This window comes from Aulostomus chinensis, chromosome 11 (genome assembly GCF_037954235.1).
Source record: "Aulostomus chinensis isolate RoL2024-O1b breed Wild chromosome 11, RoL_Achi_v1.0, whole genome shotgun sequence".
Lineage (NCBI taxonomy): Eukaryota > Metazoa > Chordata > Actinopteri > Syngnathiformes > Aulostomidae > Aulostomus > Aulostomus chinensis.
In genome coordinates this window covers 17,733,775-17,760,841 of record NC_141330.1, presented here as the reverse complement: position 1 = coordinate 17,760,841, position 27,067 = coordinate 17,733,775, and the positions used below count along the sequence as shown (strand labels likewise).

The 27,067-nt window shown below is 42.4% G+C and overlaps 1 protein-coding gene across 5 annotated transcripts; it reads left to right on the top strand.

The window, feature by feature from the left end:
- Nucleotides 1-10,685: 10,685 nt before the first annotated feature.
- Nucleotides 10,686-23,958, top strand: LOC147253671 (sialoadhesin-like). 5 transcript variants are annotated; one of them, XM_086217336.1, is made up of 19 exons: nt 10,686-10,726; nt 13,278-13,343; nt 14,030-14,128; nt 14,647-14,758; nt 14,848-14,993; nt 15,082-15,202; nt 15,280-15,416; nt 15,622-15,744; nt 16,334-16,480; nt 16,909-17,014; nt 18,149-18,312; nt 18,623-18,772; nt 18,933-19,064; nt 21,112-21,193; nt 22,002-22,050; nt 22,215-22,301; nt 22,514-22,647; nt 22,731-22,857; nt 23,153-23,958. In XM_086217336.1, the coding sequence occupies exons 2-18, from the start codon at nt 13,295-13,297 to the stop codon at nt 22,834-22,836; spliced, it is 1,944 nt and encodes a 647-aa protein (XP_086073462.1). In that variant the 5' UTR covers nt 10,686-10,726; nt 13,278-13,294; the 3' UTR covers nt 22,837-22,857; nt 23,153-23,958. The 5 variants fall into 5 exon arrangements, with proteins under 5 accessions (XP_086073462.1, XP_086073461.1, XP_086073463.1 ...); XM_086217335.1 differs by lacking the exon at nt 10,686-10,726 and adding an exon at nt 13,121-13,171; XM_086217337.1 differs by lacking the exons at nt 10,686-10,726; nt 18,933-19,064 and adding an exon at nt 13,121-13,171.
- The last annotated feature ends 3,109 nt before the right edge of the window (nt 23,959-27,067 follow it).

Genomic DNA, 27,067 nt, shown 5'->3' with positions numbered 1-27,067 from the left:
AGTCTCAGAGGAGGTGAGCTATATATTGTAGTCCTTGGATACTCGTTTTTAAACCGAGCTGAAAGTGATAGAAAGTGGAGAAAGAGCAAGACGTTTCTGGACTTGTTATGGTGCCACAGACGTCTGGAGAGGGTCATTACCAAAAGTAATTGTCTACTTTCCATGGAGAAGGAAGAAGAATAGGAAAAGGAAGAAAAGGAGTGGAAAGATGGAAAGAAAGAGGCATTACTAGTGAGACAGATGAGGAAAAGTCAGATGGAAAGGAAGGAAATGAAGGAGGGAGGTAAAGAAAACGAAGGGGAGAGACTTGGCGGTGGCCTGCCAGCGCTCCAGACTGGATGGTGTATTGCATGGGGAAAATGGTCGGAAGTGCTCGCCCCCCCAACTTGCCCCCCCCACCCCCACCACCACCACCAGCCCCATTTTCAGCCTCATTCAGCCTTAGCTCCAGCCACACTCTACTGCGTTTCCCAGGAGAGGCCGACTCTACAGCTGGCCTTATTAAACTGAGAGAGGCAGAGAGACAGAAAAAAGTTGAAGAAGGAAAGAGAGGTCACACAACTGGAAGACATCAGTTGAAACTGCGCTCGCTCCCTTCGTTTTTTCCGTTCATATCCTGTTTTATGATAGAGTGATAGAGTTTCTCACAAACACGCTCGCGGTGCACTGGGTTCAAACACATAATAAAAAGCTATTGTTTGATTTGACATCCCTCAGAATGCTGTAAAATAATGAACCAAATGTTGGGAAATTAAAGTCTGGGTGACTTTTATCTGGTTTGTCTGAGTGTGTCTGAAAGCTGTCGTTATATATCTGAGGCCCGCCGCTGGAGGGTGTCTCCTCTAGTTTGTTTGAATCCTGCACTATATGCGAACACAATAAAAGAAACAGAGGGATGGAAATCTGTTTCTAATCCATTATCTTGTATTCATTTATAATTTGCTTCTTTTCTGCTCCCGCTCGCGAAATTCAACTCAACGTGCTGTTTTACCTTGAAGGGGTTTCCACTGGTCGTACCATTACACACTTTCACACCTACAGTATGCTCAGTACATCCGGCAACAGCTTTACTGGCCACTTATCTGCTCCACTGAGAAGAAAAGTGGTTTGTTCAGTGAGTGGTGTTTTGTTTGAGTGTCAAAATGAGGAAAAAAAGTTTCATTTTTCAAACGCTCTCCGTGTACGTTTACAACATCATGATAAGTGGATGTAATTACAAGCTGACATTGGTACTCCTGTATATTGAAAGGAAAAGCAATGTATTATTCAACCTGATTTTTTTTTTTTTTTTTGTTTCAAAAAAAAAACTGAAGGGACCAAAATCGTTCTTGTACTGAGATGCTAAGGTCAGGGCAACTATCCACGTCAGAGTCCATCCATTAAAAGTGTGACGGACAAGAAACTGAGGTCTTGTTTATAAATCTCACCGACTTTCTGATAGTTTTGAGTGTTCCTCAGGTCTTGTTTTTTCTCCTCAAGTTTTTTTTGTCACATGAAAGAATGTCTCATGCGTAGCGATGTCGATCAGAGGGGCGAAATTCACTCACGCGGTGACACAGTGTTTTGTAGAGTTGAGTACTCATCAGTGTTGGATGTTTTATTCGGACAAATCCCATCATGACACAGTCAAGCATCAACACACAGTCTGGTAACTAGCTGACACAAGTATTGCAGCTAATACAACAAGGATGCTACTGTGTATGCCTAATGCAACGCGAACGACCTGATCTCTACCAGCTCCACCTCCACCAGTCTCACATTCATGTCTGATTTCCCTCCTCCATCTGGGTCAAGCCCTCTTTTATTTCTGCCAAAATAAAGATGGATGGCCATCACGTACAAATGCTTCCCCCACACGTAAATAACTGCTGAATATCCGTCCGTGACTTTGGAAAGAAATTAGTTATAGCTGTTCCTCTGTCACAGGTGATTCAGTGCTCAGTTTCATTTTGATTAATACTGGAAAAGCACTTGTATTGGTTGGGCTTTGACGTGGTCAGTTGACTTACAACATTATATTGTGGTTGTCATAGCATTCTTGCACAATATTGGAATGTTTCAAATAAATTTGCTCCCTATCAATTTGTTTTACCAGAATTTTTGCTCAAAAACATAAGAAACCAGAAGGCACTTAGAGAGCACGTAGAGTGTAGAGTGAGGTTGATTAAATGAGGCATTCTTCATTGAACCACTAGATGGCACATACTATGACTAAAGTGAATAATAGTGTAACTTGCACTTTAAAGACTCACAGTTGTATTGAGCTGTCAGTTTTTGATGTCTTGGCTATATTTTTTTAGCTCAAAGTTATTGACCACTTACAGTACTGTGACTAAAATCAGACCAAAATGTCACCTCTACAAATTCTCAAATGCATAATTCAGTATAATCCCAGTTTCCTTTATGCTCAGTAAACCACAAACTTCTGGTTCTGCCTCACCGTGGATGAGATCAACTCCGTGACTCGAGCTGTTCACCAAAAATACCTCCATACAAGGCTAGTAGCATTATGTTATCCTCATTATCGGCAGCAGTGCTTTAAAATTGTTGGAGCAAAGACAACCTATTGTAGTCCACGCGGCTCCAGTGTGGGTGAAAGGTCTGCTTCATGTCATTGCATATAAAGGCAGCAAAAAATAATCAAGACATCATTTGCCTTTTCTGCAGCCAATCAGGCCTGGACAGTCTTCAAATCCCTCTCATCTCATGTGTATTAGGCCTCTGTTTCTTGTTGAATGAATGTTGGACACAGAAAATGAAAGCAGAGATACATAACAAAGGCAGTATGACAACAAAGCTCTCCATAAGCATTAAAGTGAGCCATATCCTCCAGGGAAATGTTAAAGGCTTTATTACAGTTAAATCAGTTGCTGGGAGACAGCTGCAACATAGATGGAGGCGGCGGTGGCGGGCGGGGGGGGGGGGGGGGTTACACTAATATATATAAAAGAGAATGGTCTCTCTAATCAGAGCAGATGCAGCCTTGATTTTTACTCGCTCTGAGTTATTGACGACAGAAAGGCAGCTCCCCAGACTCTACCGTTTAAGACTCTGGCCAGTAGCTGCTCTACCTCTCTGGCTAACAGAGGAGCAGCAGTAGCTGACAAAGAGAAATTGGTTATGATGTCATCGCCACTAATGAGGTGGTAGGAGCAATTTGACCACCTGACTCACTCACCACCTCACCTTTCTGTATTTTTAACTTCCTCTCAAGCCCCCCTCCCCTCCCCTTCCATCTCTACCTTCCAGTTGTGTGGACTTCCCCTTACTACACCGTCATTTTCAGAGCCACGCTTGAACGCAGCTGGGACATTTACAGTTCAAGACAATCTGGTCTAGCAGGGCTAGTCATGAGGAAGGCATATCTAGTAGAAAGGTAGCAGTAACCTAGCACATTATGGTTTTCTAAACTCTCTGGGCTCTGGTTGGCTTCAGTACATTCCATGGTGTAATGGCTGGCTGCTTCAAATGCCAGGCAGCTCACATCACTGAGACAGAGACAAATAAGGAGGCAGGGACAGACAGAAGTAGGGCTGGTACAGAAGAATTACAAAAAAGTCTGAAAAACATCAAGGATCAGGAAAGACACATGACTCAGTGTAAGAATCTCTCGCGGAGCACAGAGGTCCAACGAGACGAGGTCAGTATAGGGCCGGTTTGAGTAGGAAGTGTTAGCATACCTCCGTCAAATGTCATCAACTAAATTACTCTAACAAGGGTTGGAACAATTTCATTTGAACAACGTAATCAGATGCTGTAGTTGGACCTACTTTCCCCACAAAAGCTGGCGTAGGGATTTCACATAGCACCTCAAAAGCCCCATTGTAACTCAAGCTAACAAAATTAGTTGACAACTAGAAGAGCGATTGCTACAATTTATCATGGCTGGCTTTGTAAAAGAGGATTAGGATTACTTCTATTTGATGACTTTGGACTCAGGTATGCTATCAGTTCAAATCCACTATCAGTCATGACGCTACGCAAACTAGTGCTTCGCTGGTCTCTGTGGGTCACAGCTTCCTAACACAGGAGAAAAGGGTATCTATCCTCTTGTCTGGCTCAGAGGAGGACAGCAAGAAAGAGTATTTCCCAAAAAGCCACTTTTAAATATGTTTCAGATGTCCAGGTTTTTCATACACGTTTGACACATTAAAGGGAGGTATAATACCGCAGTTTCAAATTCAGACATTTCATACTTCATACTGACTTTTATGGCTGCTCTACTGTGATGCAGCAACATTCACAGATCAGGTTTAAAAATAGCCTCGTTTTAAAGGTATCACGGAAATAACGTTTACGGCATTTAAGGAAAGAGTTTTGCTTGGTTTTCTCCAGTGAGGTCAAAGGTTCCCTCGCCACCTGTAGCTATCTAACTGATATCCAACACTGGAATATCACACTGCATGTACAGTTAATATATGAGAGTGTGTTAAAGGAAGACAAGAGGGACAGCAGGAGGGGTGAGACGGAGGGAGGAGCAATGGTATGTCGGGAATGAGAAATGAAGATTAGACGAACTTGTTAAGGGAGACTGAAAGGTGAGTGAAGTCAAACCTTTGTGTTAAATATATATATATATGTGTGTGTGTGTGTGTGTGTGTGTGTGTGTGTGTGTGTGTGTGTGTGTGTGTGTGTGTGAGTGAGTGTGTGTGTTTGATGTTACAGTCTTGTAAAGCAGCAGCTGGAGAGGGCTGTCCCCTGAGAACCACCGCAGCCGGCTAGTAAACCCCAAACACACACACACATACGCGCGCACACACACACACACACACACACACTTGCACACTCGCAGATGCAGTCTTTAATAAAGCTATTGCCAGGGAAACAGAGCAGGCCAAGCCAATCTGAGGCTCTTTTAAGGTGAGAGTGACACGGTCACGCTCGTGCTCATACAGATTCGGATCCTCGCAGCCAGAGGAAACCCCATCACTCTGCCTTTGAATCCTACAAACCAACATCGGACTGATCAGACGACTGGTAGAAATAATACATTTTCTTTCTATGTGTGTATGCAATTATAGATATTATGAGTGCATATGGTTCAACTGTAAGTGTAACTGTAAAAGTGCCCGTCCAGATGTGGAGTTAGTAATACAAGCCACAGAAGGGGTGAGCACTATGAAGTCAGTTGAAGCTCATTAGAAAAATGAAACACCTGGATGACCCTGTGAAATACCAGACGGAGGGATTTTTTTCTGCTTAATTATTAGTTTGGTTTTGTCCACACATGAAGAGATGGTGGAAGTTATTATAGTCTGATCATTTATTTAATTTTGAGCTTAAGAAAATGAAAGACAGGTGCAACACGTTTTTTCTGTTTATGGCCAGTTTCTCTTTAGACAAACATGAGCTGCAGACAGAGCACCAAATTAGTCTTCACCACAAAAATCTCCATATTTAAGCAAACCACTGTTCTTTGCACATTCACATGTCATCAGTTATCTCTTTTTTTTTTCTTTCTTTTTTTTGCCTTGATTGTTGGAATTATATTGGATGACATCATGCTGCAGCTGACTGGGCCCAAACTCTCCAATTTTAGAGTTGTGGATTGTTTCCAGGGAGATGATATAACACAGTCCAGATGAGTCCCTCCAAGGATTGTCTCATTATCACACACGCCACAGCTGTACCGCCACTGAGTTTCTGTGTGTGTGTGTGTGATTGTGTGTGTGTGTGTGTGCGTGCGTGCGTGCGTGCGCGCGCGCGTTTTAGCGTGTGAGTATGTGTTTGTACATCTGTCTGTGACCATTTAAACTCTACTTGCAGTCAATTACCAGAAAATGACTTGTGTGGACCATTTTCTTTCCAGAAAAACTAATTATAGGGTTTGGGTTAAGGTTAGGATTGGGGTTGGGATTGCAGGAAAGTCCTGGACTGAGCTTGTTCCATGTGGATGACGTGAAAGCAGGGGTGTAGCCAGAGTGCTGCCTGGCCAGGAATGAACCCTGCCCCTCTGTGCCACCCCAAAAGCTTCAAAAATATATTTAGATGTTTAACGACTTTAAACTTCACATTTTCAGCTGCCCCGAGAATGATGAAACTGGCTCTTATCTTGAAAAATCTTTTAACAAACAGAGTATTCCATAGAAAATAAACTTAACATCACATAAAAAGCCCAAAACACAGTCATAGAGAGATTTATTGGGTGTTTACAGACACTTTGGTTTAAATTAAGAATGTTAATTGCAAAAAAACATTTGGTAATTCAACCACATTTATCACAACACTTTACAAAAGTGTTAATGTTGATGACTTTTTAAGCAGTGTTTGTTTTAGTAAAGGAGCAAACAGGGAGCAATCTAGTGAAACCAACAGGTTTTTTTTTTCCGTCGGTCTTTTAAACAATGGTGAATTTTTTTTGGATTGCAAAATTCTATTTGTTTTAAGCCTAAATGATGATGGATCTTTTTAGTTGATAGTTTTATACAACAAAATCCCCAAATATCTTTTTCCCATTAGGATTTTTTTTTCCTCTTATTTTCTCTCTCTCTCTGGATGCACAAGAGCAAAATATGATGGATATAGAGTTACAGTCAGCACAGTCAACCTGAATAGATTTGATTGTCCTGATTAAAACCTGATTTGAGAATAAAAACTATCAACACTGCAATAACCCCCAAAAAAAAAAGTTTAATTGGAAGCCAAATGCATTCGTAATTGAACAGGAATTCATGTAAAATCCAAAGCTTTCCTCGATGAAACCAAAGTTTCTCTGTCCTGTAGGGCTGTCGGGAAGTCTTAGTGTCAATCACAGTGACAGTTTAGCGCGAGCCAATGGAGACGTGTCTGTCAGCGGAGGCCCGGTCCGCAAGAATACGCTCAATAACAAACAAGAATTTGGAAACAGAACTATTGGATTTACATTTATAGGGTTTTTTCATTCATTTTACTGGTAAAGAAAACATCTTTTTGATTGCAGTGTGGAAAGCTTACGTCTCTGATTTCAAACCGATTGCGTGTGACATAGTAAAACCACAAAAGTAAATAAACTGTTTAATATTCAGAGTACACATGTCGAGTATTGCAGAGTTGATTTTCATTTTTCAATTCTAAATTGTTTTTTCAGACAACTTTGGATTATGTTTCTTCTCCCAAAAGAAAACAAGAGTTAACTCGACCTGCTAAGATTTGTGTCACATCTTCATTGTTCATCTTCATTTGCTTGCAATTTTGCTGAAAACTTTTCACTGGTAGATCTATTTAACCCAATTATAACTGTTTTAAAAACTGACATGACAGATTTTAAAGGTAATTGGGTAAAAGGTAATAATTTGCATATTCTTATGAATGTTCACTATACCACACTTAACGCACGGTATCTGAGTTTAACTCTAAATGATGGATTTTTGACAAAGGAAAAGGTTCAAGCATCACATGACACAACTTTAACTGACGCAGAGATTGTGCTAAAATGCTTTGGATTCATAAGTAGGAGCTAAAATTGTGCTTTTCACACAATAACAGATTAGATGTTGCCTTTTGTCACGATCAGAACATTTCAGTGGTGACGGTTTGAGATTATTGTGAGCGTTTCAAAGAGGCTGCTTTGGATTTCCGTAACGTCAAACTAAACAATAATCTTTACATCCTTGCTTTATCGATTTATTGACGATGGGTGACAAAAACAAGCGGAAGAAGAAGAGCAGGAAAAGGGGGGGGCAAGTGGAGGAGGTAAAGGGGTTTCCGACAGTAGCCCAGACCTGACAGGTTCCTTCATATCCGACTTTATTCAGTCCCACAAGGGAACTCTACACATGGTAAAACCATCACAGGCACACAAAACACACATCCACCTCCACACTGACTCCCACACACTCATAGAGGAGAAGACACACATGGTCTCTCTCAGCCTCAATCAGGAAATGGCTTTTGGTCATATTTGAAAACACAAGAAGTACAGCGAGAGAGAGAGAGACAGAAAGAGAGACAGACGGAGAGACATTTGGCTCTTAGTGAAAAGTTTGTGCCACTGCAGGCTCAGATCAAGACCAGCTGGGAGAATCTGGACAGGAGAAGTGAACAAGGTGTGCTCATCGCCTCCTCCTGATCGCCTGTCTGTGAAGAGTTGGAATGCTTCAAAGATGCTGCTCAGAAATGCTGCAATATGAAGCCATAAAACCACCACACTCAGACCTGCGTGCAGTTTTCTAGCAAAAACAGCCCAACCATGGAGAATATTAATATACAACAATATTGTTCCAGGTGACTGTACACGTATTTGTAAAGGTTTCATCTATTATTTGCAAGCTTATTGAGAGGAAATGTCTGACCTTGTCAGGGCGTTTCCATTGTTAGGATGACTTTTGTGTTGATGAAAGATGAATGATGGCACTCATTATAAACTCTAATAATAACAACTTGTTTTTATCTTTACTTACATCCGCATCCACACAGCAACCTTTTCATTTCATTTCCGTCCACACGAGCATCTTAACACCATTTCAGGTTTAAACTAAGACCACGCGCACTAGAGGTTTTGGGTCCAAATCACATCTGTGAATCCATATCAAGAGAACATTTACAGCACTGTTCACTATTAACATCAATCCATTTTCTACTGCTTGAACACATAGAGACAGACAACCATTCACACTCACTGTCACACCTACGGTCAATTTAGAGTATCAATCAGCCTCGTCCTCTCTTGATGTCTTTGGACTGTGGGAGGAAGCTGGAGTACCAGAGAGAACCCACGCAGGCACAGGGAGAACATGGAGACTCCACACAGAAAGATCCTGTGATGGAGCCGGGACTGGAGCCCTGAACCTTCTTGCTGTGAGGCCACAGTGCTGACCACTGCACCACCGTGCCGCCCCCACTATTAACATGTACGATGTAAACAGGTTTCTTTGTGGTTAATTGGAGGAAATAATTTGTGGCAATGTCTTATCTGCAAAGTGTAACTTATACGTTATAAATGTCAGAATTTAACTGCCCAACCAGCTGCTGGCAACAATAATCATGAGGTCCAACCATATCAAAGTCAAAATCAGCTTTAATTGTCCACATGTTGTATGTACAAGACATACAGGAGTTGAAGCGGCATTTCTCACAGTTCCAGTTGTAAGACGCTCTAAAACTGATAAACACAGATACATCTAAATATACCAGAGCGAGTAAGTGAACATGAAAACATCAAGAGAATATATGCAACAAAAATCAGGACGCAACTGTACACACTAATGTGCAAATGCTTAGCATAGCTCAGGGTTAGCAGCAAGATTTGATGTCAGTGTCTAGACGTTGGTGACAGCACTCAAGCTTTCACAGTAGCTTGTGTTGCTGGCCGTCCACACAGCACCACAATACTGGAGTTTTCATACTTAAACAGAGTCAGATCTCTGTAGTGTAGCAGTATTTTGGGTGTGCAGCGTGGATTGGTGATGGAAACGTAAACGTTGTATGTGTGTTTTTAAAATGAAAATATCTCAGTGTGGCTGTAGTTTAAATTAGAGTTCTTAAGTATTAATACGTGGATTAGTGATGGACCAGAGATGTTCAGAGCAGCCATATAAACCTAAGGGGCCTAAATACAATGCTGCTCTTGCCAAGTCTGGAGAGAAAAAGAACAGAGGAGCAGATTTCAAACCAGCAAAAAAAGATGACGTGCAACTATAAATGAGATTCTAAGATAAAGTATGTGGTTAAAATCTGCCGCCACTGGCCACCAAACAGCAGCTCTAACAAAACATTTCAAAGTTATTAGTACGTTCAGATCCTGAAAATCCTTCCCAGCTGACTGGTAATATTTATTTTATGAATTCTTTATTTTCGTCATTTACTTAAAAAAAAAAAAAAAGAAAAAGAAAGAAGGTGGTTCTGTTCGGTCTTACAAAATCAACCAAAAATGTGCGCTTCACTCATCTAGCTGGGTTAAATTAGAGCCTGATCTTAGTCAGCGTGCTTGGAAGAGCCTCAAAAACAGATGTAATTTTGTCTGCTGCCACTAGTCGGGGGTGAGAGACGGGGGGAGCCAAACGCCTGCCCATAATAACCATCAGACATGACTCATTCAGCGTGGAATACCACAGCAGCCACAGACAGGTCTCTGGCAGACGCTGAGCAGAAATCCGACCCGGCAGAGTTTGTGAATGGGACAAGAATTTAATAGAGCTCCAATGGGTTTTTAAAATTCATCAAGAGTTTGATTTGGCTCATTTGTGAATGTTGGGTGTCTAAATGTTTTATTGATAAGCTGTGTGGATGAAACCAAGAAGAAGCTCCTTCCCTCAGCCAGTTTCTGCTTATTTCTTTGGTCGGATTCCTTTTTGGTCGCACTGATTTTGTTGGCAAGAATCCCACTCATCAAGTCATCATGTTGAAATCCTAAAAGGCAGCACAGAAACAACATATCACCTTGTCAGAAATGATTGTAGCTCTGATCATCATCACTCTGGCCTAGAATTCCCCCATGGAGAGGACCACTCAATTTGAAGACTAACACATGTTGGACAGTCATTATTTGCTTTAGTGGAGTCCATCCAAGGCTGGAGAGCCTGGAGAGCCAAGAGTCTAATCTGTGGGCATAGGAATAACATAGAAATAACATATTGTACAACTTAACGTATGGCAGGGGAGCAAACTGTGAGCGGTCACATTACATGAAAACAGCAGGCAGGAAGTGTTTTGCAACGGTGGAAAATCTTCAAGTCCAGTCTGACCACCAGACGGTCGCACTTCATCTGGCCTGGAGGCTGCGGTCAGGGGGATGGATACCTTCCCTACCGTAAGGGTTGGAGTCACTGTTATACATTTGTCGATTGCTCCCTCTCGCTCTCATTTTCCATTTTTCTTCCTCTTTCTCTCCTTTCTGACAAATATAACACGCATCCTCTTTGAAATTTCTCGCTGGCTTGCTTCATCTCTTTTCTTTCCTCCTCAGCAACCTTAACTCGTCACATTTCTGCCTCTTTTCCCTTCCCCCTCCCCCTCTTAACTTCGCCTTCAAACTCTCTCATTTCTTCCTCTATCACTCTCCTTCTCTCTCCCTCTCTCTCTCTGTTTGTGGTCAGTCACACTTAATCTAGCGCCATCCATCTGTTTCTCTTCATTCGTTTAGTCGTGTCTGTTTCCGATTAAGATTACATCAGGCTTTGACCTATTAGTGTGTTGTGATCCTTTTGAAGTCATTCAGTGGTTACAGGTTAAGCTCAAAGCCCACCACTCATCTAACTCGACGTAATACAGACAGGATTCAGAGAAATGCTGCAACTTCTTAAAATGTTCAGTCCGCGACCAAAATTTTTTTTTTTTTTTCTTTCCAGGATCATTAAATCATATGGGTGCTCCTGTCATGTGGAGACCCACTAGAGGAGGGCCTGTGACCCATTTTGGGTCCCAACCCATAATCCAACCTAGCAATCTGCGAACTGGAATATATTGTTCATTTAACCTCACATCCTGAGGATTTTTATTATATTTCAAAGGTAACCATAGAATTTCTGTTTCTTATTAGGGTTGCAGTTCAAAGTCAAACTGAACCTCCCCACTTGAATGTAATGTGGCTATCTTTTTATTTTTTTTTAGCAATGAAATGAAGAACGAATGAACCGTCATTGATAGATATTAACCACTAATACGGCGTCATGTTTTGGATAAACAGCAGTATTTGCTGAATTAAACACTGATCTTTTACTGCGTGTCGCCCCACCCATCACCATCATCTTTGATCAGTCGGCTAATAAGTCAAACGTCATCTTTCATTTCCAGATGTAGATCAAGATATCATCTAAAACCTCCAGCTTTACTCCCCCGTCTTCCTCCAAGTTGGAGGGCTGTGAATGGAGATTGACTGAAATGTTAAATTATACATCTTCATTACTCCTGGGTCAGAGATGGGCTAAGTAGCCAATTGGCCGAGGCTAAACTGACATCTATTGGCCAAGATGTGGCGGGGTAGAATGTTAAAGTCATTTAGACTCATCAGGCTAAGTGGTCACAGTTGACTGAGAGGTCTTGAACCTCCCCACGTCTGGTTGTGGGTAGTTTTCTGTGCCAACAATCCTCAATTAGAGCAATGGATGGGAGGACATCTGGGCTGCCGGGTCTAGGGCTGCCTGACTTATGTACTGTATGTTCCTGTATGCCATCGAGCCTGATTACATCTCATACATGCTTGTCTCTTTAACAATCAGTCAATCATCATGGTCAGTGTTTGCTGTGGTGGTTCGTGTTCGGACTGATCATGTCAGGGGATCAGAGCGCAGACAGACATCCACTGAAGCATCTCAAATATTTCAAATACAAAAAGAATAAAAAAGTACAAATTGTTGGTAACAAAGACCTCAAATATGCGGTTTGAGATGATGATTGATATTAGTATGAAAATAGGAAAATTTGTCTGTGGCAGAGCACCATGCCATTTCCACATTTTGAATTTGGGTTCATATTTTTGCATGAAAGGAAAATGTTTTTAACATAAAAACTCAGTCAATGTGATGTCAGTGCAGCAAAAACAATACTGAAGTTAAGAAACAAAGTGTTAATGTTCAATTGTCCACCACTACTGATTATTTCCATTACTGACACTGTTGTGCAGCAGCGGAATTAAAGGTGGAACCTTTTCGGTGACGCACTTCTGGAGTGTCTACAGCCTCTGGAGAACCCTACTTGGGAGGATCCCTCCTACCGAGGAAGGATATTTGTGATTGAGGGAGACAGACAGACTGAGGAGGAGGAGGAGGAAACACCAGAGAAACACTAGAGAAACACTAGAGAAACACTAGAGAAACAGGGTAAACAGAACAGACACAAGAGGAAGAAAACTGACGTCACACATCCAGCATGTCTTGGTGGTTTAGCTCATTTATCAGGCTTGTTGACAAACCAATACTCAAGTGTCCACTTCTTTTCATCCTCTTCCTGTCCTCTTTAGGTTTTTGCCGATTCCATTCAAATAAAAAAGACACGTAAAAGTGATATGACCTCATGAATCATGACATTATTGTCCTTAATGAGGAGGAGAAGTGAAAATAACCAAAAATAGCGACACTTAAAGCAGCCAAACATAAAAGATGGGAAGCTGTATGAGGATTCATCCCCCTCCTGCCTCTGCCCCCTCCCCTCCTGTACCAGCTGATTCTGATTGCCAAGCAACTCTGCATCGAGCCTCAGGTTGAATGCATCACTCATCCTGTATAAGTGGCTGAGGTGAAGGAGGATACTTGGAGGGGTGAGTTGCTTTCGTGCAGGATGGTGTTGATTCAGTCATATTCTGCTGTGTTCCCTTCTCTTCTTCTTCTTCTTCCTCTTCTTTTTCTTCTCTGGTGATATTACAGAGCTGGCATCAGCGGAGATGTTGGCAGGTGTCCTAGTCCTGGCCACCATCCTTACAACTTTACCAGGTAGGAGAAAAACACTGAAATACAACTGAAATGTAGTTTTGTAATTCAGGAGATGTGAGTGAACAATCGATATCAGGATATTTGAAATAAAAAAAAAACAAAAACTACTCAATGTCACAACAGCTGAATGAACAATGACAGGATGGATTGTGCTCATGAGGCTGAGCAGCCAGGTGCCCTTGCCTTTACACTCAGGTTATTTATAAGTATTGATTGGCTTTTGTGCAAGGTAGTCACCCAGGCAGGCAGCGAGCAGCTACGGATGATAACAGCACTGCAGGCTCATCCTCCCTGCTTCTATCTCACGTGTCACTCAAGTGCAATGTCGGAAGGTTTGTCTTCGTATGGTCCCGTCTTCTTTGTGTCCTTAACACTTCAGTCTCCCTCTTTTCAAAAATGTTGTCAATATCACAGCGACTTAATCAAGTTGTTTATTTGAAATTCTCAAACAACATGTCTGAAGATCTCTCTCTCTCTCTCTCTCTCTCTCTCTACACACACACACATGCACAACAAACAGACATGTGTGTACAGATATATATATATATAGAGAGAGAGAGAGAGAGAGAGAGAGAGAGACAGAGAGAGAGACAGAGAGAGAGTCTGTGTTGTTTTTTTTTAAGTTCATGATTGTTTTTAAAAGTTTACGCCTGTGGCTTTTTTATGATCTTGACTGGGTTCTGCAGGTAGCCAGAGCAGGTGGAGTGTGTCCTTTTCAAGAAGAGAGATCTGTGTGTGGGCAGGAACGACTGTAACTCTGCCCTGCCGATACGACTATCCATCAGGTCTCAAAGCTTTATTTATGTGCATTTTGTGAAAAGAGTATTGTCCCTCATTACCTATTAGACTGCACCAGGACAAAAAAACAAAACAAAAAACAAAACTGAATTGGTGGGATCACAAATTCAGTTCCATGAAATGCAACAAAACGCAGAAGTGTGATACTAGCGGATGATTTTGCTTCCAGCGGAGAGTACAGAGGTCTAGTAACCTCAGTCATTTCTACTCTGCACCCCCAAATTTGTCTTTAGCTGTTAGAACCTGTAGGCTCATGTATATTGATGCAGTTTCATCTAGAACACAGCAGCAGTGCTACCAAAGACCTGTTAGCAGACTTTGATGTCCCCTTTATATATTTGATAGCCTGTATTCATGTATGCATTCTTGTGCATTTTCAAAAGTAATAATGATAATAAATGAAAAATGTAATGCTTAATATGAAAATGCATGTAAGAGCCAAAAACTAAATGTTGCCGTTTCGTTTGAATGTGCAGTTTTGTCATTGTTGTCTTCTGCTTCACAGGCCACAATGTGAAGCGGGTCATGTGGTTTCGTGTGTCTGCAGAAGGCCGCAGGGAGTTCGCCCACCACACTGACCCAAACCAGATCAGCCTGTCGTACCGAGGACGCACACGGTAGCAAAGACACACAGAGACATCTGAAGCTGATAGAAATGTAAGATAATACATGCTGTAAATGCCTTCCAAATTCCCCTGGTTTCCAGTTACATTGGGGGCAGCTATTCCAGCTGTTCTGTCCAGATTCGGGGTGTCAAGCTGAGTGATGCGGGACAGTACCACTTCAGGTTTGAGACTGACCAGCCACTAGGAAGGTGGACCTCCCCTGACACTGTCACTCTTGATGTAACAGGTCAGTTCCAGCTGTGACAGACAGCAGTTACTGATGTGGAGGTGTCCTACAGTCTCACCCTGACAGTATTTCTGTGTGAATGTGTCAGACCTGCAGGTCCAGCTGCATCCAGCCAGACCAGCCAACATGTTTGGACTTGGAGAGACTGTGTTTGTGGGCTGCCAGGCCAGTGGCTGTGCTGCTCCAGGAAGGAGCCTGGCACTCTACAGGTGAATACATGTGATGGTACAACTGGTAAGCTGGACAGACAGTAACAGCTGTACATGACATCATACTCTGTACACAGGAACGGATTAAACCTGGGTTCCTATGAGAAATGGAAGATCATCAACCGCTTTGACCAGTCTCATGCTGGAGTGTACGCCTGTCGGCCCATCCCACCACAGAACGTACAGTCGTCATCCCTCTCTATAGAGCTGGGCTGTAAGTAGTCTCCCAAAAGACAAAGTTTTCACCCTACCCGCTAATGTTTGACTTGTTTTCACATGTTAGCTAGGAAGCACATCTGGGACAAATATTACAGAGAATGGAATACAACACATGCGCTTACTCAGAAAGGGGTTGAGGTGGCCAGAGATCTGGGAAAAGCAATTTTTTTTCACATCTTGCCCTCTCTCTTCGGCTGCAGACGCTCCTCTATCCACCTCCATATCGGTATCTCATGTCGGGGAGGTGTCAGAGGGGGGTTCGGTCACTCTGACCTGCAGGAGTGAAGCAGCTCCACCTGTGGAGAGTTTTGCCTGGTTCAAAGGTACAACAGTGTGTAACCTTGGTTTGTTGGTGGATGACTTGATAATAAAATATCATGTGAATTCTGTCCAGCTGCAGCTGCACAGGTGAAGAAGGTCCATTTTGATCTGTTTTATTTTTTAGTAAAATAAAGATTTTCTTGGAGAGAAGCTGCGTTCTGGCAGCTGGAAAGATTCCACTTCCAAGTTTAGAGAGTTCATATTACAACAATATATATATAGTGAGGTAATGTTATTTAACCAGCCACAAAGCTAACAATACATTAGCTAAACAAAAGCATAGTAATTTATGGGAGTAAATTGTGAAGAATTGCTCGATATCACAATTGCCTGCACCAATGAGTGCAACCTTGAGTAGTGAGGAGGCTTTTAGACTTTTATTTAACACAAATGTTGCCATGTTGAGCGACGTACTTTTCTGAACTCTAAAAAAATCCCACTATCCTAGGAGGATATTCAGAGTTTGACATGTAATCAGTGTTTTCTCCCATCTCAGAGATTTCAACTTTCCCCATGTAGCTGCTCATGAATCTCTCACTGACAAAAATGGTCTTTGGTAATTATCTTCTTGTATCCTTGTGTCCCCCACAGACATGGAAAGTGGCAGCATCCCTGACAGTTTTAGGCCTCAGCTCCAATTATCCCCCCTGAAATACACCGACAGAGGAGAGTACTTTTGCGTAGCGCGTAACTCTCTGGGAACAGACCGCTCCGAACCACTTCTGCTCAATGTGACGTGTAAGTTTGTTGCACATAATTTGATCACCAAACCCTCTCTAGGTCCAAGTTTATGTCTCTTTCAGTTCCTCTCATGTAGGACTGTTCGAGGTTAGTCTGGGTTAGACTACTCTATTTGAAGCTTTAGTCAGAATAATCTGTCATTTGGACACGGCAGGAAGTGATAAACTGTGGGATCCTGCCGAGACTTCTGTTGATGTTTCATTCTCTTTCACTTTGCTAAAACAATGAGTCGCATGAAGAAGATAAAGATGGTTTGATTCTGGGTAAATATGCATATTTGTACACCAAAGTATACGGATGTACTATATACAGCCATCTAGTGTGACAGGTCTTAAATCCGTTTACATCCATGTCTATGAGAAACTCTTCATCATCGACAGACATTTGGATGGTTTCAACGGCAATGTCTCTGTCCGTCTGTTCAGACTCTCCAAAAAACACACGAGTGTTGGTGAGCCCGTCTGGTGACATCAGAGAAGGCTCCTATGTAAACCTGAGCTGTGTAAGCCACGCCCACCCTCCAGCCAACAGGTACCGTCGCTTGTTGTTGATCGTTATCATCATGATTGCATTGTCGTTAGCATCGCTGCCTACTTATTTATGTCATCTCCATTTACCCATCTAAATTGTCTTGTCGTTTCTTCGCTGTGTACTTCAGATCAACAGCTCATCACAAAATCATTGATCTGGTAGAAAATCTAAAGGAGATTTCATCAGAATTATGTACCTTTTTTTTTTTAAATTGATTGAAACATGAAAACTTGAAAGAACTCCAAGAGTTTAGACCTCCACTAAGATGAACGTTCAGGTCCTGATACTCTTGTGCTCACGCTCTTATTAAAGCTGCTAGCGGTGATGAGCAGCCCCTCCCCGTCCACCCTCTGTCCAGGTTGTTCTGTAGAGTGAGAGGAGATGAAACCTGATAATATTTCAATTTGACATGGAGGAGCAGACGAACGCTGCACACTGGTACAAAGAACACTTCCTGTGTCCACCAGGTGGCGCAAGAGAACACACTTGATGTATATGACGTTGCTGTACATCACATGAAGACACGGTGTGATTTTGATTCATATCAAGTGGTGTTTGTTACATCAGGTCTACTTCCAGTTAGCCTGTGGGTGGCACGATGACATCAATTCCGCTTGTTGATGTCTTCAGGCTGGGACTCTCATCACAGCTGTGAAGCCTGGAATAGATCAGGCCATGATGAGTCCACTGTTATAGTTTTCTCCTTTGGCAAACTACCGAAAATTGGCTGTCTTGAAAACTCTGGTAAATGAAAACTCATAGTCTTCACAATGACTAATGGCCAAGTTATTAAGGCCCTTCTGACTACATTTGAGATGGATCCGGTCGCCCTGTCAAAGTGTAAATTAAACATGTAATTTCCTGTTGCCACCATGTGAAGCTTTGACTAATCTGCCCAGAAATGTAATGGGTTCTTCCTTGGCCCGTTCAACCCCCCCCGCCATCTTTGGTCACAACAACCTCATAGTTTTTGTGTAATCCCTCTGACAAGCAACCTAATTAACAGACGAATGTCACCAAAAACAGGACCTCATTGGTGGAAGTAATGATTCTGCTGAGTTATTTCACAATCCCAGCCAGGTGTCATTCACATCAACGCTGTCATCCTCATTTTCACCATCCCCGCTCCTGCAGGTATGCTTGGTATCGTATCTTGGGAGACCAGGTGTTAGTTAAAGAAACCATTCAGAACCTGACGCTCTCATCAGTGCGTGCTCACAACTCTGGTCAGTACTACTGCAAGGCATGGAACCGATTAGGATACCAAACCTCTCATACCGCGACACTCACTGTGTTGTGTAAGTATGCAATATGTGTGTGTGTGTGTGTGTGTGCGTGTGCGTGTGCGTATGCGTGTGTTATATCAGTACTAATGCTTATCTGAGGCCACATGAGAGAGTTGGCAATGATGTGTCGGTTGTCAGATGTGCGTCCCCCCTCCTCTCCTCACCCACTGTATTTCTACAGTCTCTCTCTTTCTCTCCCTATTTGTCTTTACTGCTTCTTGGTATCTGCTTCTTCTCTTCTCTCTCTTGTGTTTCTGGGTCATTTTCTGCCAGCCAAATCTCTCAAGACTGTCTCTCTTGTTTTGACTCTCCTTCCCCTCAGACCCTCCCCAAAACACTTCTGTTCTGGCGCGTCCCTCAACTGTGGTGGATGCTGGCCGACCTCTGACTTTGACCTGCAGCAGTCAGGCCAACCCAGCTGTAGAAAACTTCACATGGCACCGCTTAGCTCTGGACGGCGGCTCCGTACAATGTTAGCGTCATAAACCTGTGGTTCCACTGCAGGTTACAGAATCATCAGCACTCTACCCTGTGGTTCATGCTTGTAGTCAGGAAGTTGTTACACTCTGGACTGTCCACCTGTTTGTGTTCTTACATTCTCTGCATCTCCCTTTCTGTGCGCCATCGTGCAGCGTGGGCCACCAGGTCCAGTCCTGTCTTCACCTTCTCAGAAGTCGGTCCAGGGGAGAGTGGACAGTATTACTGCGAGGCCAGGAATCGAATTGGAGTCCACAGCTCTCCTGTCCTCACAGTACGAGTCAGAGGTATAAGGCTTCATTGAGGCTGAAACTAGATAAACTTGGGAAGATTGATGGATTGACCCAAAACATGGGTCAGAAAACCTCACTGAAAACTTCCAAAATGGCAGCCACCGTTAAACACCACATTACGTGGTGGTGGCGGGACATCTGGGCCACCACTGCACAAACAAGACCAGTTCAAAAACAAAGCACACTCGGCAACAGCTAACACCTTGTTTTGTAGTTTGAATTCACTGTTGCAGAATAGTGTTTCATGATGTGTCAGTTAGGGCTGTTGAAACTGGAAAAGTTTCACATTCGCATTAACTATTTGATGAAAAAAAAAAGTTAGAGTAATATGAACATCTACTTTTGGGTAATTGATCCACGTGAGGACAATCTAAAATATCCCATATGCAAACTTCCTTCAGAGTACACACAAAACAAATACGGAACAAAGAACAATTCCTAATAGAACTCCCTGAAGCCTTTCCCTTCAACTACACAATCAGCCTCGTGTTCTTGCACATGAAGGATAGCTTCCACGCGCAAACCACTTGTCATGCTGCAGACAGTGAGCTAATGGCCCGCAATCTCATGTTGACACCGATGTGTGACGTCGAGTTCTGAGCATCAGGCCGTGCTCATTTATGTGTGTATTTTCAAGCTGTGCCCTTGCGCTGCGAGTGGTGGAATGGCTGACTCCAGCTTGCATCTCGCAGCTTACAAACAACTTCATCTGAATTATTTTTGAACACCTTCTCTCCAAAATCCAAAATATTTCCAACTGTGGCCTTTATACATGACTCCGACTCGCATGCCCTGAACTGTTTTGGTTGTTTCCATGCGGTTGTTCAAAATGACCGTCATGCTATCATCAATCAGCGAAGTTACATGAGACATCAGGCTTTAGAACATACCGTTGACAGCCCTTCATTGTCAGTACAGTTGAGCTCTCTATGTTTCAATATAGGCAATGGCTTCATCTCTACATTGTGCTAAGCACTAACAAACAAATTAGCATAATAGGGTTGTGATTGTGCTGGCTCAAAGCTCTCTGTGCCCAAGAGGAGCAGCAAGCAACTTGTTTTTGATAAATATTTAGTTGTAAACATGGTGTTTTTTTTCGAGAAATCTTAAGTTGTCTTTGATTTTCCATAGATTTCTGCTGAGTTTTGGAGCTACGAAGTCCAGTTTTACTTGCTGCTACAAAACAGGGTGGAACAAAATGCAGCAACATTATTAAAGCGGCTATGCTGAGTTATGTGGTGGTAAAGAGTGGAAAATTAGGATTTATTAATATGTAATGTAATGGACGACAACTTAACAGTCCATATTTTTGACACTAGCAAGGAAAAACTTGATGTAGCAATGCAGCAGTAGGAGACGGACAGAGTTACACTGGAATATGTCTTGATTTTCCTGAGCGGTGAAGGTGTCAGAGTTGCATTCACACTCAGTCTGGAAGCCATTGTGGTTCTGTGACTCCCCCTGCATTCACTGTAGTGGGCTGTGAAAAGATTTTTGAGTCAAATGCTTTCCACTGTCGCTTTTAAAAGTGTAATGGAAGAGATGAGGTGTTACTGATAACCTTGGTGACATACTCCAGCCCATTTCTTACGTCTAAGTTTCTGATATTACGTTTCATGTGCTCGACTGAGATTAGAATAGAAGAGATATTTTTATAGGTTTCTCTGTGTTTGAGGTGATGAGTGATGAAACCTTCCTGTCACTGTCCCAGCAGGAAGTCGGCGCTCTGGTCGTCCTCGTTGTATATGGCCTTGTGATTTCTGCTTGTGTGTCTATGAGTCACGGTGAGTCATGTGGAGCCCGCTCACTATGAAACGAGAGGAGGTGATCGTGGAAAGCTACTATTTGAGGCTAGACAGCTGAAGAAGTGAAGTCAAGTTTGGAGATCAAAACTGGAAACACAAGTCTAGACGTTGGCAAAATAGTGCTCTGCTTTTTCCCCATGGCTAGCGCTCTGCTTCTATTTTTATGTCTTCAGTGTTTATTTCAATCACTAAACTTCTGTTTTTACTGATCTTGTGTATTGTCTCATCTTCATTAGGTCGTCTTAAGGTCATTGCCTTGGCATCCGCGGTAGGCGTGTCTGCTGGGCTCATCACGCTAACTGTGGCCATCATGATTAGGTGACAATACACGGATATATCTTATTTTTCTGGATTATCTTAAATTTTCCCAACAGGAATCTACTGGTATGTGTCAGTCATACCTTCATTTTCAGATTAGGCTCATTGCTTTTTACGATTGACGATTTTAAATGCTTCAACTCGAGCGTGTTCCTCTGCCAAAGCTACCTCAGCCAAACCCAGTATTTTTTTTTTTAAAAGGTTTTTTTCGTTCATTTTTGGTACAACAGATCTGCCTCAAAACTGTGTAATTCTTCCGTTGCTCAAGCGCACTCCCACAAAACTTTGTGAAAATCATGATTTTAAATTAATCCCGTGTACAGGCAGGATTAACTCCTCTGCAAAGGGAGAAAAATCAAAGAAGAAAAGCCGAACACAGCACATTTATTTGTATGGGGGTTTTTTTTGTTGTTTTTTGGGTTTTTTTGCATTTTGTGTCACAGAGTTACATGAAAGTATAAGTTATAAATTGAAAGGACAATTCCATCCCACATTAAAATCAATACCACAGCACAAAAAACATGGTGAAGAGACATTTTCATTGGCAGAACTGCTGAAGCCTGACAATAATAAATGTGAAGTGCTGGAATATTCATGTCTCAATGGAAAACGGAAGGGTGAAATGCCCTCATAGATTTTTCTTTTAGATTTGTAATGAAACAAAAACATTAATTAACAGAACTAACAACATGTATTTTATTTGATTTACATGCATTTTAAATCCGCATGAGCCTCTGTCAAGACACTGTTATTATCTATGCACATGGTGCTTTGACAATCGGGGTCACGCTGAGATTTGTCTTCACAGCAAAAACATGCACAGAGTAGACATGGAATCAGCAGAAGTAACTCACAAGGTATTGTTTCTTTAGCCTTATGATTTGAATGCAATTTATCCTTTAAATGGTACAGCATTCATAGGATTTCACTAACAAGCCAGTGCATTTATTTGTGTGTGTGTGTGTGTGTGTCTGTGTGTGTGTGTGTGTGTGTGTGTGTGTGTGTTCATGTGTCACTCCAGCGCCCATCAGTAACAGCTGACACCATGTTCTACGAGTCAACCCAACAGGCCTTCCCCATGAGGAAGGGCAAAATGTCTGACATACTAGTAAGGAAATGAGCGCACTAAGAAGCTAACGTCTAGTACATACACATATGACTGACACATACACATATGACTGACACATACACATATGACTGACACATACACATATGACTGACACATACACATATGATTTACACATACACATCTGACTGACAGCATAAATTCTCTCTTAAATATGTCTGTTGAAAAAAGTGTACATCTTTGTGTATGAGCAGGAAGAGCCAGAGGACTTGAGTGACAGCTCCCACCCCACCATTGTCCCTCTTAAGGATGCTCCACCTATCACAGAGGCTGAGACCCACAGCCCCGCCCCCAACTACATCACTGTTCACTACTCCAGATTGTCCAGGTAAAAATCTACCTGACTTGTTAAACTTTTGAGATGTCCTGACGAACTCACAAAGTTGCTGTTTGCTGCTGATGTTGATGTAGTGCTGCGGAGCAGGTGCAGGTCCACAAGCTGCCGCTGGGTGGCGATAAAAGGCCCAAGGATACCTCTAAAGTTGTTTACACTTTGCTGCCCCAGCCTCGCCACTAACAGCCTGTAAACGGCCCTCAGGTATGACACTGTGCTGATCTGAGTGGCATTTGCCTCCCACTTTGTTCCCTGAAATGTGTTCATGTACAAGAAAATGAGTCGGTTCACACAAAGGTCAATCCACATCACACAGTTTTCCACATTTGACTGATTTCACAAAGACAAAACAATATCTCTCGCCAAGTACAGACAGCAGCTAACTGAAAGTCAGCAGTTTTGGTTCAACTCTTAAATCCAGCTGTGATGCAACAACCACCAGTGACATTTTGTGCAGAGTTAGAGAAATGCCCGTGCTTCTTCTCCTCTTCCCTTCCAGCTTTCTTCATGTGAATCAATCACTTCGCTCCCGTTGAGGATTCGACATCTGAGTGAACTCTGAAGATGCCTCCAGACTTGCTGCTGTGGACTGTCTGTGGTTCATCAGACCACAGAGGCAACATGTGGTCCCGCTGCTGTCTGGGAGCCCAGATCTTCAACTGGGCCGCATGTATTTCCCTTTTATTTATTTATTTTTCTCCCTGAGCCTCTTATCGCAGTATTCGTGTGTTGAAGTGGAAATTCTGTTCAACAGCGAAGACAAAGACACACAGCTTTCATCCTTTCGCACGATCCAGCTGTGGCTGCTGCTTTGTAGATGCTATGTAGTTTGGATATTTCTCCAACTCAAATGTCACATGCTGACTTGCAGATAAAATAATGTTTGCTGTTTTGACTCATCGATCTTTTACACGCAGCCCAAAAAAAAAAAGACATATTACACAAAACATGTTGCAGCAATTCCATGACATCCACACCTCCAGTTCGGTGCGGTTCAGGGAAAGAAGTTTCAACACCCTTTTGTTAAAATTTAGGCCCAGTTGCACTTTCATACTTTCTCTTTGTCAAGTGCATCAATCACTGTAAACAGACATAATGTGGTCAGAATAAAGAGACCATTGGGATTCCACAGGCATGACTTTAATGGTCTTCCAAAGCGTCAGGCCTTTTTGCTGTATTTACTGTGTTATGTTATGAACCTTCTCACCTGCCTCTTCAAAAACTCCTGCGATTGTATCCACACCTCTTCATTTCCACTGCTGTCCTTCTCAAAAATGACTATCGTGTCATATTAAAGTGCCCAACTACAGCACAGTAGTTGTTGCCTTTTTTATTTCCTTGTATTACACAGCAAGTTAAGACAAGACAATCTAGTTCAGGCTGGACTGAGACATGAACGAGTTGGAATATGTGTCGATGAATAATGTACAGAAATATGTGTGGTACGAATACAAATTTTAAACATAAATCTGAATAACTACAGCAATGAAATACATTCAAATACATGGATCCAGAGGCTCTTTTGTTAGGTGGCAATCATGGTGATAACACTAATGCTGGTGCCATCTACAGCTCAGGAGTGTGAACTGCTTGCTGCAGCCACACTCCTGTCCCAACAATGAGAAGTCACTCACTCTCAGGGTCAGTCATTCATCCCCTGACAAGCTCACTCCAGCTCTAGTCAAAAGAGGTCCCACCCACCGCTCCTCCTCCCTTCCCTCCTCGCCGCCTCATCATCATCACCCATGTTCTTGAGTCAATGAAATTAACATTTTCTGGTTCACTTGCTGTACGCGTTTCCTTTCATACCTCAAACTAACCGTATCAGAGTTCACTAGGAAGGAAGGTGAAACACACCAGGGTTCATTTAAAGAGGAGCAAAGAGCTCAGGTGTGAGAGGAAGGTTTAACATCATGTGCTAGTCATTAGCCAGCACTGAAGAGGCGATAGGATACGTGTCTGAGCATGAAGGACTGTTTGGTAGCCGGGACAGATCCGGCACTGGCAGGGCCTCTTGCTGCAGCATCCATCCATCTGGTATATTGATTACATTGTTATTGCCCGTTTGCTCACGTTGATGAGCAGGTAGCAAATGTTGCAGCTTGAAAGCAAGTCAGTTAGTTTTGAAGCTGAATGCCATAGGAAAGGTTAAAAGGTTAAAGTAAGTTCAAGTAATCTGATTTCATCTCGTGAAAGCAAAAATTGTTTCTGACTTCACAAGAAACGTGAAAGATTCTGCCAAATTTTGCCGTTCTAACTTTACTTGAATGTTGAAAATGAAAACAATGAGACACTGCATTCATATATTTAGCCAACATTGCTAACCTGTTTTAGTACGTTGGCATTAAGCACACGCAACAAATGTGAATATTCCTGAGGTATATTGAACATTGAAGTCAAGTACATCTAATACTTGAGTTGTAGTATTTTGGAAGTTTTGAAACATGCAGCAGCTACTTGGAAGTGATGCACACACAGGACAGGTGCGTGAAGTCAACGGGCAAACCAGATGGGGAGGAAGTGTTCCAGCTGTAATGGCAAAAACCACAGGTATGACATTTTAAAGACGCACAGAGCCACAACTGTGGAAAAACTGGCCGTATTATTAAGAACGCTCGCAGAGGAAATGTGGCTGCTGCTCAAATGCCACATAAAGAGCAACAGGCTGGGAAAAAAAACTTAAAATATATGGAAGCAGAGGAAATTGTGTTGGCGATATTAAAAAGACCATAAAAGACCGTACAGAACACACCTTGGAGTTAATGAAAAAGAAACTGAGCTGGACACTGACACTCGCGCAGCACAGAGCATTATTTGAAGAACAGATCCAAAAGCAACCGCTAGAGGTCACCACAGTCAAACTTAAGACTTGCAAAAGACTGAACGCATAAGACCAGTTTAAATTTTCTAATTAGTGTAATTTGTTGCTAGGTTCACCTAGACAGAGGTATGAGGCATCTAGTTGAAGTTATCAAAACAGGGTACAAAACCTCCAACAAATTTAAAGATGAATTCAACTGACATTTTGACATAATCTCGTTCAAATCTTCTTCAAATATCACAATACAATTTTTGTAATCAATTATTTTGGCCAAAAAAAATAATATTGGGCTAAAGATTATCTTCATCATCCATTTACGTGCTAATTATTTTCGCAATTAATTGTTGAGTCTCCATAATGTAAAGAAAATTTTTAAAATGCTCACAGCCTGACAGGACGTGTTCAGAATATTACTTTCTAAAACCCAAAGACTCTTAACCCGCAAATCCTTGAAGTCTGGAACCAGCGAACGTTTGACTTTTTTGTTCTCAAAACACTGAAATACGGACCCTATTGTCAAAACAGTTTGCAATTAATTTCATCCCAATCAACCGATCAGTTAACTGTTGCAGCTCTGCGCAAAAATCATGATGACATTGGAACTGCCTTACTGTCATTGCGCCACTTCCTGCTTATTTTCACATCCAGAGCTGTTTTTTTGATGGAACCTGTTTTCCTGTTGATTGTTTATCTGTAAACATGTGAATGTATTGGTTGTGTTTACATGCCCCCCCCCCTTTTAAAATACTGTATATTTATTGAAAAGCCTATTATCATAATTACAACCGTCAGCTACTTCCACAATTCTTGCTGGCGATGTAACCCAGCTGTGGTACGTGATATACTCGGCAAACAATCTGAGTTCGAGAAAAAACAGCGACCCTGCTTTCTTTAAATGACAAAAGTAAGGATTTGGTGCAATGGCCTTACTAAATAACACACATGGTGTACATAACAAACTTTGTATTTTTTCATCTTTGTCAAAATACACAGCCCAACCTGCCGAATTTTGACCACAAATAAACTCTGCTGGTGAGTTGTGAGCTACATGTAAGACCTCCTCCTCATTAGTTCTTTATGACAGACTGCCAGTACCGGAGTCGTTTGGTTCGAGCGTCTCTAACAGTACTGGACCTGCACTCTGCTCTGACACAGGGATTCCCAAAGTGTGGTGCGCCATCCGCACCGTTAAGACTGCACACAAAAGCTTGTGGCATCTCCCTCAGCAGCCCTGTCTTTAGGAGGCTGAGCTTCTCGTGGATGCAGCATGGATGTTGGCCTTACCATGTCATCCAAACTACTTTGGACAGAGGCTTGCGGTGCCTCCACTATGGCGCTGCGAAACAGCGTGGTCAGCACCGCGCTTTTGTCTATCTCTTCCTCTCTCTCCCGATTCCACCTTCTCATTTGATGTGTTACGTAGGCTGCAACATTTTCAGTCTCTAATAGTGGCTCCCCTTGAGCACTTAAGGATCCACTCTTGCTGGATATTCATAGTGCAGCGCCCCCCACAGAATCAATATGCACTGAAATCAGTTCCATCTGCTCTGGGGCTCAACATCCACTCATTGTCACAGGTTCTTAGTGCGTTGT

What these genes read in the sequence shown, in the direction of transcription:
- LOC147253671 (XM_086217336.1), top strand. Translation starts at nt 13,295, where the DNA reads ATGTTGGCAGGTGTCCTAGTCCTGGCCACCATCCTTACAACTTTACCA. An exon ending in TGTCACTCTTGATGTAACAG is followed by an intron (nt 14,994 to 15,081) that starts GTCAGTTCCAGC and finishes TGAATGTGTCAG; the next exon opens with ACCTGCAGGTCCAGCTGCAT. An exon ending in CCTCACAGTACGAGTCAGAG is followed by an intron (nt 19,065 to 21,111) that starts GTATAAGGCTTC and finishes CATCTTCATTAG; the next exon opens with GTCGTCTTAAGGTCATTGCC.